This window comes from Entelurus aequoreus, linkage group LG11, assembly GCF_033978785.1.
Source record: "Entelurus aequoreus isolate RoL-2023_Sb linkage group LG11, RoL_Eaeq_v1.1, whole genome shotgun sequence".
Lineage (NCBI taxonomy): Eukaryota > Metazoa > Chordata > Actinopteri > Syngnathiformes > Syngnathidae > Entelurus > Entelurus aequoreus.
In genome coordinates this window covers 75537793-75552781 of record NC_084741.1, presented here as the reverse complement: position 1 = coordinate 75552781, position 14989 = coordinate 75537793, and the positions used below count along the sequence as shown (strand labels likewise).

The following is a 14989-nucleotide window of genomic DNA, read 5'->3' as shown; positions in this document are numbered from 1 at the left end:
GAACATGTTTAACTACAAACGTTTGTATATCACATGAATTTGGCATTTTATGCGTGTGATAAATACATAATTGTTTTCTGTATGATTCATTAAAAAATAATCATTAGCACCTATTTGTCGACATCAAGGGTGTCAAACGTACAGCCCGCGGGCCTGAGCAGGTTGTGTCCGGCCCGCGGGATGAGTTTGCGAAGTATAAAACTGAGCTGAAATTTTTTAATGAAAGAAACCGCTGTTCTAAATGTTTCCACTAGATGTCGCAATAGCAATTCTTTGTATCTTTGTAGATTATGCTACATATGTAAAAAAACAACAACAAAAAACACATGATGTTAGTGCACCAATCGAGGAAAATGAACAAAGTACATAAATAACATCCTGTAATTTGATTTTGATATAATTTTTTTTATCATGATAGATTGAAAATTAACACCAATGAGTTGACTGATGAACATTATCACATAATTTATTCAGAAAGCATAAATAACGACAAATAAATATAGAATGCTATTAACCGCAACATGTAAGTGTAACAAAACCCCAACAACATTATGATTTGTACATTTTCAGCATGTGCTTGTTCTATTTTTAAACAAAGAAAACAATCTGAAGTTGTCTTTATTTTTAAGTTATCGTGCCGTGATTTTACCAGTCCGGCCCACTTGGGAGTAGATTTTTCTCCATGTGGCCCACAATCTAAAAATTAGTTTGACACCTTTGGTCTACATATAGAAGAAGGCCCTTTCCTTTGTTTTTTGAATTACTGATTGTTCCCCTCTGTACTCTCCACCTCAATATAGTCTGAATTCGCCCCTGATAATAATTGTGTAACCTATTTTTATGGGCTTGCCTCTTTGTGATGTTAAGTTCCTGTTATAAGCTGTTATACAATATATACCTTGAGCTCTTATTTTGAAGGAGCTAAGAGCGGAAGTGGTGACACGTTGTAGTGGAGCGGCGGTTTTGAAAAGAAAAAGAAATAAAGTGGTCCTCGTGTAAAACACGGAGGCTCCAGTTTTACACGAGCTGTGTAGGCCTACTTTGAGAATTAGAGGTGCATTAGTGGTTATGGTTTCAATTCATATCGAAGAATTGCGTCATATATGGTCAATATACGCTACTGAGTGTCATTTGTTAACATTTTCTCTAGTGGGATGTTTTGAAATTTAAAAAAAAGGTGCCTTGGCTCAAAAAAGGTTGAAAAACACTGGTCTAAACTACAGATGCGCGCGCATAAACTAAAAATGGCGTACACGCGCAAGGCAGTCTGGGTAGGTTTACACCATATACAGATAATCCGCTGACGATCTTCCCAGTTGGTGACATCAATAATTGTGCATATTCTAAACGGACCGTTTGGAGGAAGCAGGAAGGAAAGATTGTTTTTGTAAATATCTCCGCAATGACCCCACGCTTTGATTTCAAATCTCCGGGACTTACACAGATCCCAAATGCACAGCAGCAGCGAGTACCGATAGGTAAGGAAAATTGTTTTTTCACGGTAGGACCCCTTTAAGATCACAAAGAATCAATTTAATGTACAGATTCACATGCAACCAGTAATACCTGATAGTTGTACACAACTCCCACATTAGGATTGATTGATTGAAACTTTTATTAGTAGACTGCACAGTACAGTACATATTCCGTACAATTGACCACTAAATGGTAACACTCGAATAAGTTTTTCAACTTGTTTAAGTCGGGGTCCACGTTAATCAATTTATGGTATACTATAAACTAGGACCTATAAAAGTAAGATTTTTCATACGTACAAAAATGATTTGTTGCATCTGGCAGAGAATTAAGTAAGGTGTAAATGCGTTAACACAGGGGTGTCCAAACTTTTTGACGTGGGGGTTGCATTGTGCGGAAACAAATTATATATATATATATATATATATACTGTATATGTGTGTGTGTATAGGCGCTCTCTAAATATACTATATATATATATATATATATATATATATATATATATATATATATATATATATGTGTGTGTGTGTGTGTGTATAGGCTTTCTCTCTCTCTCTCCACACATATATATATATATATATATATATATATATATAATATATATATTATAGGGACGGCGTGGCGAAGTTGGTAGAGTGGCTGGGCCAGCAATCGGAGTGTTGCTGGTTACTGGGGTTCAATTCCCACCTTCTACCTTCCTAGTCACGTCCGTTGTGTCCTTGGGCAAGACACTTCACCCTTTGCCTCTGATGGCTGCTGGTTAGCGCCTTGCATGGCAGCTCCCGCCATCAGTGTGTGAATGTGTGTGTGAATGGGTAAATGTGGAAATACTGTCAAAGCGCTTTGAGTACCTTGAAGGTAGAAAAGCGCTATACAAGTACAACCCATTTATCATTATCATTTATATTATATATATTATATATATATAATATGGGGCGGTATAGCTCGGTTGGTAGAGCGGCCGTGCCAGCAACTTGAGAGTTGCAGGTTCGATCCCCGCTTCCGCCATCCTAGTCACTGCCGTTGTGTCCTTGGGCAAGACACTTTACCCACCTGCTCTCAGTGCCACCCACACTGGTTTAAATGTAACTTAGATATTGGGTTTCACTATGTAAAGCGCTTTGAGTCACTAGAGAAAAGCGCTATATAAAATATAATTGATTGAAAATTGATTGATATATATATATTGTATATATATATACCCTATACATTTATATGTGCATATATTATAATAATATAATGGATATTTAATTAATTTAATTGGATATTTAAAGTATGGGAAAGTTCGACTCCTACCTTGTTTACATCTGTGACGAACTCCTTAAAGTTTTGCAATCAGAAATATCAAGCAGCTAAAATGCGGCAAACATGGATAAGTGTGTAATGGATGTAATTTGGAAATTTTTTATGGTGAATGCACTTTATTTTATCCACAAAGTTCAGTGACAATGTCTGTTGACATTTTGTGTTGGTTGGATTTTTTTTTCCAACATGAGTCATTGGGTCATATAAATAAATGCTGCGGATTCAGTGCATAATTAAAGGTCATTGACATTCATTTTAAAATTTTAGACTTTTAAAATGAATGCATTCTCCCTGCGGGCAAGCTTCCGTCTCACGAGCCAATTTGAAGACGTCGGGCCGTAGTTTGGACACCCCTGCGTTAAGAAATATCATTGTAATTATTAAGCAAAGCAATGCAAGTTAAAGCCATCCCTGACAACATTTGCATTTCAAAACATGGGAAATTTCTCTGGAAAATGGATAAAAATAAGGGATTTTCATTTTCATCACAAAAAAGCTGTTAAATCAATTAAAAAACACGTGGCAGACTTTCAGTCAGATCCATTGTGTTACAAGAAAGTGTTGCTAACCACTGCACTATCCACTCCAGAGAGTATGGCCAACGCGGTTTCAAAGAAGGTAGCATAGCAACCTGTGAACGTGTTAGTATGGCCAGAGGATCTCCTGAATGATTGGTCAAAAGCCCCTCACGTGACTACAGAGCGCCATGTTTGCTACCAACTTGGAAACCCAGTTGACCTTACTCTCGCTATACATGGCTCTGACCCTCTCCAGCTGACCCATGCAGCAGTTGGCATCCCTGAAGTAAGGAAACGGGAACGGAATGAAGGACACAAACAGGATTTCCCAGCAAAAACGGTAAGGTTGACAGGCAAGATTAAAACACTTTAAGACTCCGTGTTAAAGTAAGTGGCGCATAAAACACGAAAGTGGAAGTTCTAAAAAGAGCGATAAATACCCGTTTCTATCTAGCATTAGTAGTACAGTAGTACTTCAACTTACCAATATTCTAATATACAAGCTCTCTCAGCTCTTTTGAGTTACGAGCCTCCACTTTTTGAAGTAGGTACTGTCTAGAGATCGACACAATCCTGCCCCCTGACCACCGGAAGTGGGAACGTTCGTGCCTTGCTCGCCGGGCCCCAGGTAGACATACATATCACTTCTTGTTGCCTTTGACCTCTGCGATCCGTCACCTAAATACGTAGGTGTGCAACACGAACAATACCAATTGTCCATTGTTACACTGTGGAGAAGCAGTCCAAAGTCCACAGCAGTCCAAAGTCCACATCAGTCAAGTGAAGCCCAAGTGATAATGTACAATTTTACATTCACAAAACTACTATTGTTTTGGTTCTCATACAATGATTATTATCCAAAAGTTGGTTTTCTTTTTTAAAAGGCGTGTTAGATGTTGGAATTTCGCGAGGAACAAACACAGATGAATTTGGTTTAAGTTAATTTCACTGGGCGACGCTGATTTAAGATTCCGTTGTTTGGAATCTGGATGGTAGAAACATTTGAGCTCGCGAGTTGAAGTACTACTGTAGTTAGTCGCTGTATAAAATGATCAGAGGAGAGACAGATCGGTTCTAAAAGAGAGAGCAGATAAGACGTTGCTTAGCAATACCACAGGAACTGGTAGCTGGCGCTACTTGTTCTGCCTGAGGTCTTCCACCAGCAAAGGCTCCTCCTCCTCCAGGATTTCCAAGAAGACGTCCTTGGCCTTGTTGCCGGACTGGAGAGCCTGCAAGTAGATTTCCCTCATCTTTTGTTGGCTGACGGTCGCCCTCAGGATCACTGTGTAGACTTCAGTCTTGATGACTTCCTTTTCCTGGAGTTGATCCAGAATGGAATCAACGTTGGTCACTCTCTTGATAAGCTCCTTCTTGTGTTTATCCACAAAGTGCAGTTCTGAAGAAGAAGAAATGAGACAAAATAAGACAAGTTAGCACCTTCTTTACATGTCCAATAAGTCCAGGTGTACAACAAATTTATTTTAAAAAAAAAACCTGAAAGTTGTGGATTTAAATCTGATGGAAAGTTTCTTATTTGTTGATTACTTTAAGCAGGAAATAACAAAATAAACGGTCATGTTATAATTGAAGTTTTCTTTGACATTTTCACCAAAAACATCTATTTTCATTAAGACTACAACTCCCAGGGTTTTAGGCCCGGTCTACATTAAGCTGGATAACCCCTTAAACAAATAATTATTTAGCCTAAGCCACACTAAACCATCGTTTAAAATTCCCCTTCTTGGATAATTTTTTACAAGGGTAATAAGTGCGCTGTGTATTTCTTGAATCTCCGGCTCTTAGCTTTGTATGGACTCATTGATCGTTTACAAACTGAGTTCGGAGAGGATGTGAAGTCAGAAAGACCGCGCCCCACACAGGAAGCGACGTCAGAAAGAACGCGCCACAGCTAGCTTTATAACAACCGGAGCTAACCACTGGAAAGATGGAGGTGAGTCATCTAGACATGCCCGTGTTTCTCATTCTTCTACATGAACAGACGCTTGTGGAAAACACACATGAATACCTTAATAGAAGAAAATGCGCGATTGCAGCTATTTCGGATACAACACATCTCAGACGGCAAGATAACTTTCGAATGGGAGCTGGGATTATACTTACCGAAAAACTTTGTCCATTTTAACTTTTTTTCTTATTATATATGACTTTAATATTGTACAATTACATAATTGTAGCTTGTAAAATAAAACAAAAATTCAGATTATTCCTAAAAGTTATTGTATCAAAACGTTTTCTCACAATATTGCAACTTTTTTTTTTTAATATGACTTTATTTATTTGACTTCAATAATGTAAAATGGCATACCTATTTATTGAAACAAATTAGAAAATGTTTCCTAAAATATTTCTTTCTTAAAATATTTCTACACAACGCTTGTAAAATACGTTTTTTTTCTTACAATAATTTATTCCCCCCCCCCAAAAAAAGAAATTCACAGTACAATATTACTAACTTAAAAAAATACCTTTTTTATAATATATTTGACTTTAATCTTGTAGAATTACATAATGTTGTCTTGTGAAATAAAACAAAAATTCTGATTATTCCTAAAAGTTATTGTATCAAAATTATTATAATTTTTTTTAAATATGACTTTTCCCCACAATATATCAGACTTTAATAATGTACCAATGGCATACCTATTTCTTGAATTCTTTTTTTAAGTTTCTTAAAATAGTTCTACACAAATCTTGTAAAATAAAAATTTTCTCACAATATTGCAATTTCTAAAAAAAAAAAAATAATAATTATTTTTCACAGGAATCCTGTAAAATGGCATACTTTTTCTTGTAAAATATTAAATTTTTTTCTCAAAATATTCCGACAAAATTATTGTACAATGCCAACTTTTTTTCTCACAATATTACTAACTTTAAAAAATACTTTTTTTTCAAAATATATTTGACTTTAATCTTCTAAAAATTACAAAATTGTGTCGTGTAAAATAAAAGAACATTTCACATTATTCCTAAAAGTTATTTTATCAAAACGTTTTCTCACAATTTTGCAACAAAAAAAAAATATATTTTTTACTTTAATCAAGTAAAATGACATACCCATTTCTACACAATACTTTTAAAATAGTTTTTTTTCTCACAATATTATAAAAATGTCCGTAAATCCTTCACCGTTTGTTTAATGATGCTAAAACTTCCAAAACATTTTCAACAAAGCCCATAGGGGGCGTGTCCTAACATTTGGACATTCCTACATATTAATGTGTACAAATAACATGTAGTACTGTGATATAGGGATGGGTCAAATGCAGAGGACAAATTTCACCACACCTAGTGTGTGTGTGACAATCATTGGTACTTTTTAACTTTAGTGCACTTTCCTATCACACCCCCATTGGTGGTCTAGGTTAGAGTGGTGACGATGACACAAGTACTACCTTTGCCTTCTGCGCCTTCGTCCGGGCGTCCTGCACTGTCCGTGGACTGGGCATCTGCAAAAATATGAAGACGGAAATTTAGCAATTACATATATTTAGTACATGACAACTTGCATACTTAACAATCTGCAGTAATTTTAATTTAAATGTATATGTATATATATATATATATATATATATATATATATATATATATATATATATATATATATATATATATATATATATATATATATATGTGTATATATGTATATATATATGTATATATATATGTACATATATATATGTATATATATATGTATATATGTATATATATATATATATATATATATATATATATATATATATATATATATGCATATATATATACATATATACACACACATATATACATACAAAAATGTATATATATATATACATATTTACATATATATAAATATACCTATACATACTGTATATACACACATATATATGTTGGTGATTTATAGATATTTGTAGAGGACTTTATATTAAAATAATAAACAAAAATATATACATATTTAGAGTAAATATATATATTTGTATTTGTTATTATTTTATCATTTTGTGACCTAAATATTAACCAAGTATTAGCATCACTGTTATTATAAGCGCTAACCCTGAAGAACTACTTTTAGTAACACGGCACCTTAATTATGGATGAAATGCAGCTACTGCAGCTACTGACAGGCAGAGCCGATGAGCTGCTGCATCGCCTCTGAGATGGTAAAAATTTATTCTAGAATATACATCATCCCTCTCACTTGGATAGTAGAAGGTTCTGGACATAAACCCATAAGTTGGTCAATTTTGACATCCAATTAAAAAAAATAAAAAAATAAAAAAATAAAATAAAATTACATCCAATTTATAGCCCTGTGACGAGACAAACACTTTTTTGCTCCCAGTATTTTTTACCTGAGTAGTGAGAATTGTGATTAATTAATCATCTATTAACGGGGAACGCAAGTCTTGTGCTGAAAGATATACACATCCCAACAGTCTTTATCCCACTTAGAGCAGACATGGTACAGTGAGTGATTGTTCTATTACAGTTTGTATATCTTGTTTAGCACTTAGCAATACTGCTACATGATGCTTAGTGTTTTACTAAAGCTGCATCTTTTTAGCACACACCTTCTAAAACTTGTAGATCATCCTCCTTATATTCAATCCAAATCAGATCCCACATCAGGGCGAGAAAAAACTCAACCCAATATTGTACAATTACATAATTGTGTCTTGTAAATTAAAACAAAAATTCAAATTATTCCTAAAAGTTATTGTATCAAAAAGTTTTCTCACAATATTGCAACTTTTTTTTTAATATGACTTTTTTCCCCACGAAATATGACTTCAATAATGTAAAGTGGCATACCTGTTTATTGAAACAAATTACTTTTTTTTTCTAAAATATTTCTTTCTTAAAAATATTTCTACACAACACTTGTAAAATAAAAAATTTTTCTTACAATATTGCATTTTTCTAAAAAAAAAATAAAAAAATCACAGTACAATATTACTAATTTAAAAAAATATTTTTTTCATATAATATTTGACTTTAATCTTGACTTTTTTCCACACTATTTATACGACATTAATCATGTAAAATGGCATATTCTTTTCTTGTAAAATGTTAACTTTTTTCTTATTATATATGACTTTAATATTGTATAATTACATAATTGTCTTTTCTTACAATAATGCATCCCCCCCCCAAAAAAAATTCACAGTACAATATTACTAATTTAAAAAAAATACTTTTTTCATAATATATTTGACTTTAATCTTGTAGAATTACATACTTTTGTCTTGTAAAATAAAACAAAAATTCAGATTATTTCTAAAAGTTATTGTATCAAAACGTTTTAGCACAATATTGCAACTTTTTTTTTTTTAATATGACTTTATTTATTTGACTTCAATAATGTAAAATGGCATACCTATTCATTGAAACAAATTAGAAAATGTTTCCTAAAATATTTCTTTCTTAAAATATTTCTACACAACTCTTGTAAAATAAGTTATTTTTCTTACAATATGGCATCCCCCCCAAAAAAAATTCACAGTACAATATTACTAACTTAAAAAAATACTTTTTTCATAATATATTTCACTTTAATCTTGTAGAATTACATCATTTTGTCTTGTAAAATAAAACAAAAATTCAGATTATTCCTAAAAGTTATTGTATCAAAATTATTATAATTTTTTTAAAAATATGACTTTTCCCCACAATATATCAGACTTTAATAATGTAACAATGGCATACCTATTTCTTGAATTCTTTTTTTTTTGTAAGTTTCTTAAATATTTCTACACAACTCTTGTAAAATAAAAATGTTCTCACAATATTGCAATTTCTAAAAAAAAAACAAAAAACAAACTTTTTCACAGGAATCTTGTAAAATGGCATACTTTTTCTTGTAAAACTTTAATTTTTTTTCTCAAATATTCCGACAAAATTCTTGTTCAATGACGTTTTTTCTCACAATATTACTAACTTAAAAAATACTTTTTTTTCAAAATATATTTGACTTTAATCTTCTAAAATTTACAAAATTGTGTCGTGTAAAATAAAAGAACATTTCACATTATTCCTAAAAGTTATATTATCAAAACGTTTTCTCACAATTTTGCAATTAAAAAAAATATTTTTTTACTTTAATCAAGTAAAATGGCATACCCATTTCTACACAATTCTTTTAAAATAGTTTTTTTTCTCACAATATTATAATAATGTCCGTAAGTCCTTCACCGTTTGTTTAATGATGCCAAAACTTCCAAAGCATTTTCAACAAAGCCCATAGGGGGCGTGTCCTAACATTTGGACATTCCTACATATTAATGTGTACAAATAACATGTAGTACTGTGATATAGTGCACTTTCCTATCACACCCCCATTGGTGGTCTAGGTTAGAGTGGCGACGATGACACGAGTACTACCTTTGCTTGAATTATCGTTGTCAACGCTTGACTTCGTACTGACGCCATCTGCGCCACCGGCCGGTGCACTGTCTGTGCACTGGGCATCTGCAAAAATATGAAGAAGGAAATTTAGCAATTACATATATTTAGTACAGGACAACTTGCATACTTAACAATCTGCAGTAATTTTAATTGAAATGTATATATATATATATATATATATATATATATATATATATATATATATATATATATATATATATATATATATATATATATATATATATATATATATATATATATATATATATATATATATATATATATATATATATGTATGTATGTATGTATGTATGTATGTATGTATGTATGTATGTATGTATGTATATATATATACATACATACATACATACATATATATATATATATATATATATATATATATATATATATATATATATATATATATACATACATACATATGTAAGTGTGTATGTATATATGTATATATGCATATATATATACATATATACATACACACTTACATATATGTATACATATATAAACACACATATATACATACACACATTTATATATATACTGTATACATATTTACATTCATACACACATACATATACATAAATATACCTATACATACTGTATATACACACATATATATGTTGGTGATTTATAGATATTTTTAGAGGACTTTATAGTAAAATAATAAACAAAAATATATACATATTTAGAGTAAATATATATATTTGTATTTGTTATTATTTTATCATTTTGTGACCTAAATATTAACCAAGTATTAGCATCACTGTTATAATAAGCGCTAACCCTGAAGAACTACTTTTAGTAACACGGCACCTTAATTATGGATGAAATGCAGCTACTGCAGCTACTGACGGGCAGAGCCGATGAGCTGCTGCATCGCCTCTGAGATGGTAAAAATTAATTCTAGAATATAAATCATCCCTCTCACTTGGATAGTAGAAGGTTCTGGACATAAACCCATAAGTTGGTCAACTTTGACATCCAATTTAAAAAAAATAAAAAATATATATATATATATAAAATTACATCCAATTTATAGCCCTGTGACGAGACAAACACTTGTTTGCTCCCAACATTTTTTACCTGAGTAGTGAGAATTGTGATGAATTAATCATCTATTAACGGGGAACGCAAGTCTTGTGCTGAAAGATATAAACATCCCAACAGTCTTTATCCCACTGAGAGCAGAAATTGTACAGTAAGTGATTGTTCTATTACAGTTTGTATATCTTGTTTAGCACTTAGCAATACTGCTACATGATGCTTAGTGTTTTACTAAAGCTGCATCTTTTTGGCACACACCTTCTAAAACTTGTAGATCATCCTCCTTCTATTCAATCCAAATCATTTAGGGGAATTATGGATATTTTTAGGGTGACAGCTTTGGTTCTGATGCTTGATGAAAAATATTACTGAAGAAACTGTCACACCTGGGTGAAGTCTTGTCTGGGTTTTGTCTGGTTTCATGTTGTCTTGTCATTTCCTGTTTTATTTTGAAAGGTTAACTCTCCCTCTCGTTTCAGGTCACTTGCCCTTCCTCCTGTTTCACTGGTCTGTCTCTCCTGATTGCCTGATTGTGTCCACCTGTGTCATCCACCCTCATGTGTATAAATGGCTCGTCTTCCTTCTGTCCTGTGCCAGAGTGATATCGTATGTTTTGTGCGAACCTCCAGCGGTCCATGTTCACAGTCATTGCCACGTTCTTTGTACCCTTTTTGTCAGGTAAGATTAGTTGTTTAGAATTGCCTCCCTTGGAGCGCCTTTTGTTGTTTTTGCATATTGTTCTCTTTGCAACCTTTTTCCCTCCGCAGCTGGAGCGTTTTGAGTTCATTGAGATTTTGTTAGTTTAGAGATTTGATAAGCTCGGCTTTTGGTAGCCTGTTAAGTTTCTTCTCTTTTTGACCCTTTCCCTTGTTTATAATAAATATTTGTTGTCAAACTCCTGCATCTGTGTCCAGAGTCCTGTTCCGGTCTTGACAGAAACAAAGACATAAACATGTGAATACTGTACTTTCTGATCATGGAGTGCATCATCTACTGTACTTCCTGGTTATCACATGTGTGTGGAACGATGGGAGTGTATAAATGCAAGATGGAACTGGTTTTCAATCATGATATAGATATGATAACATGGTCAATAATATAAATAAGTTTTTTGCACTTGTTTTAAAAAGCTGCTTTTAACTTTTAGCACATGTAAACATACTGACCGTGTGTATGTATGTTAGCTTTATAGTGGGGTGGGGCCCTTTAGGAGCATAACAATATTAATAATCATAAGTAAGTAATATTGGAGATTGAAGTGGGGCCACAGGCGACATTTTGTTTAGGGCGACACAAAGCCAAGGGCTCATACTTTAGATGGTGTTATCCTATTTATTGACTTTATGGCAGGGAATGTCCAAAGTCTTTTTGGAAAAATATACGAGGAGAAGGACTACTCGGGACACGCTGACAGTCAAGATGACGCACAACAACTTGTAATGGTTACAAGAAAAAAGTGGAGGTTTTGAGTGTGGCAAAAATGACATAAATACTAATATGTTGCTTGAAATATATTTAACTGCTTCGCTCAGGTGTGTCAAAACTGTCACTTTGGGGCCATTATTGGATTACTTTTTACTGGCACATATATATACATATATGTGTATATATATTAATACATGTACTTATGTTTATATATATGTTTGTGTACGTGTACAATTTATTTAAAAAACCCCTGAAAGTTTTGGATTTATATCCGATGGAAAGTTTCTTATTTGTTGAATACTTTAAGCAAGAAATAACAAAATAAACTGTTATATTTTGACCAAAAAACATCTATTTTCATTAAGACTAGAACTCCCAGGGTTTTAGTACTCCCCCTGCAATTCACAGAAGGCAGCCAAAAGGCTGTCCGTTTAAAAATTACCACTCAACAACTGACAATTTATTTTGTAAATGCAGCCATTACACGGGAATGTGGTGGATTACTCGAATGTTCAGATTCGGGGGAGGTGTATGCTTGAATAGATGGAAGCTTCAGACATCTCCTGAGAGTTCTTGTGTTGCTGTAGGACTGTAGCTAATATTAGCTGTCAATTTCTCTGATCTGATTTGAAATACTGTTTCGTATGTTGTCCATATTCAAGTGCCCTTGTGCAAAACGTTTTTGTTTGATAGTGCTTTTGTTTCTGTAAAAGAATATTGTAAATATTACTATAGTGCATAATTCTTTTACAAAGAAAACTTTTTTCACACAATATTTTTTCACAATACATGAATCCTGTAAAATCCTACACAGGGTTTCCCGCGGCCGCCTTAACAAAGAGCCACAGCCTAAACTAAAGTCTTAACAAGCTGCTCCGCTTAGTTCTGCCTCTGCCTCTGTCAGTACGTCTCTGCAGCACCCAGCATTGTCCCACCCACAGAACCATCTGATTGGTTACACGCAGAGCGGTAACAGCCAATCAGCAGTGCGTATTCAGCGCGCATGTAACAGCCAATCAGCAGTGCGTATTTAGAGCGCATGTAACAGCCAATCAACGGTGCGTGTTTAGAGCCATGTAACAGCCAATCAGCAGTGCGTATTCAGAGCGCATGGAGTCAGTCATAGACATCTCATTAGTAGACGCAGCATTTTCACATGCTTTGGCGTGTTTTATTATTCATTGTTTGCTTAACAGTAATAGAATATTCTCATATGCTATAAGTGACCAGACGTCCGAGATCAAAACTGGGAATATAATCCCAGAGAAGGGGGAAAAAAACGGACAGCTATTTTTAAGTTCAAGAAACAATATGATTAGGTTATATATACATGTGTATATCCTACATAAACAATGTATGAATACATTAGATATCTATATATCTTAGGGACCTATAGACTGTATCTCTGTTGCTGCAGCAGCAGAGAGTTTTTTCTGTCTTGACACTTTGTATTGATATTTTGTATTACATTCTTCCCTTAAATGATGTTTACAGTGATTGTTTTATATGTATTTTTTATGTACGTCACTTTGGATAAAAGCGTCTGCCAAATACTTAAACATAAACATATATAAACACCTGAAAGTCTTTATAACAGCTAAAACCACCAATCTGTTTCACTGAATTCAGAATAAAACCAAATTCCGTTTTACCCAACAATGTTAGTATTATATAGTATTAAAAACAATATTCACAGAACAATATTACTAACTTAAAAAAACACTTTTTCATAATATATTTTACTTTAATCTTGTAGAATTACATAATTTTGTCTTTTAAAATAAAACAAAAATTCAGATTATTCCTAAAAGTTATTGTATCAAAATTATTATAATTGTTTTTAAATATGACTTTCCCCACAATATATCAGACTTTAATAATGTAACAATGGCACACCTGTTTCTTGAATTCTTTTTTTTTTCCAGTTTCTTAAAATATTTCTACACAAATCTTGTAAAATAAGTTTTTTTTCTTACAATATTGCATTCCCCCGCCCCCCCCAAAAAATTCACAGTACAATATTACTAACTTAAAAAAATACTTTTTTCATAATATATTTGACTTTAATTTTGTAAAATTACATAATTTTGTCTTGTAAAATAAAACTAAAATTCAGATTATTCCTAAAAGTTATTGTATCAAAATTATTATACATTTTTTTTAAATATGACTTTTCTGCACAATATATCAGACTTTAATAATGTACCAATGGCATACCTATTTCTTGAATTCTTTTTTTTTTTTTTAAGTTTCTTAAAATATTTCTACACAAATCTTGTAAAATAAAATTGTTCTCACAATATTGCAATTTCTAAAAAAAAACAAACAAAAAAAAAACTTTTTCACAGGAATCCTTTTTTTCTCACAATATTACTAACTTTAAAAAAATCCTTTTTTTTCAAAATATATTTGACTTTAATCTTCTAAAAATTACAAAATTGTGTCGTGTAAAATAAAAGAACATTTCACATTATTCCTAAAAGTTATTTTATCAAAACGTTTTCTCACAATTTTGCAACTAAAAAATGTTTTTTTTACTTTAATCAGGTAAAATGGCATACCCATTTCTACACAATTCTTTTGAAATAGTTTTTTTTCTCACAATATTATAATATTGTCCGTGAGTCCTTCACCGTTTGTTTAATGATGCTAAAACTTCAAAAGCATTTTCAACAAAGCCCATAGGGGGCGTCCTAACATTTGGACATTCCTACATATTAATGTGTACAAATAACATGTAGAACTGTGATATAGTGAACTTTCCTATCACACCCCCATTGGTGGTCTAGGTTAGA

The 14989-nt window shown here is 32.4% G+C and overlaps 1 protein-coding gene across 2 annotated transcripts in view; it reads right to left on the bottom strand.

Annotated features, from left to right (window-relative positions):
* Window positions 1-2013: 2013 nt before the first annotated feature.
* Window positions 2014-14989, bottom strand: part of LOC133660476 (uncharacterized) — a 57417-nt gene continuing 44441 nt past the window's right edge. For both annotated transcript variants that reach the window (XM_062064002.1, XM_062064003.1), the window contains 3 exons: window positions 9684-9770; window positions 6719-6772; window positions 2014-4698 (listed from right to left, as the gene is read on the bottom strand). In XM_062064002.1, coding sequence (XP_061919986.1) covers window positions 4436-4698; window positions 6719-6772; window positions 9684-9770 — 404 coding nt within the window. In that variant the 3' untranslated portion in view covers window positions 2014-4435. The remainder of the gene's footprint in view (window positions 4699-6718; window positions 6773-9683; window positions 9771-14989) is intronic.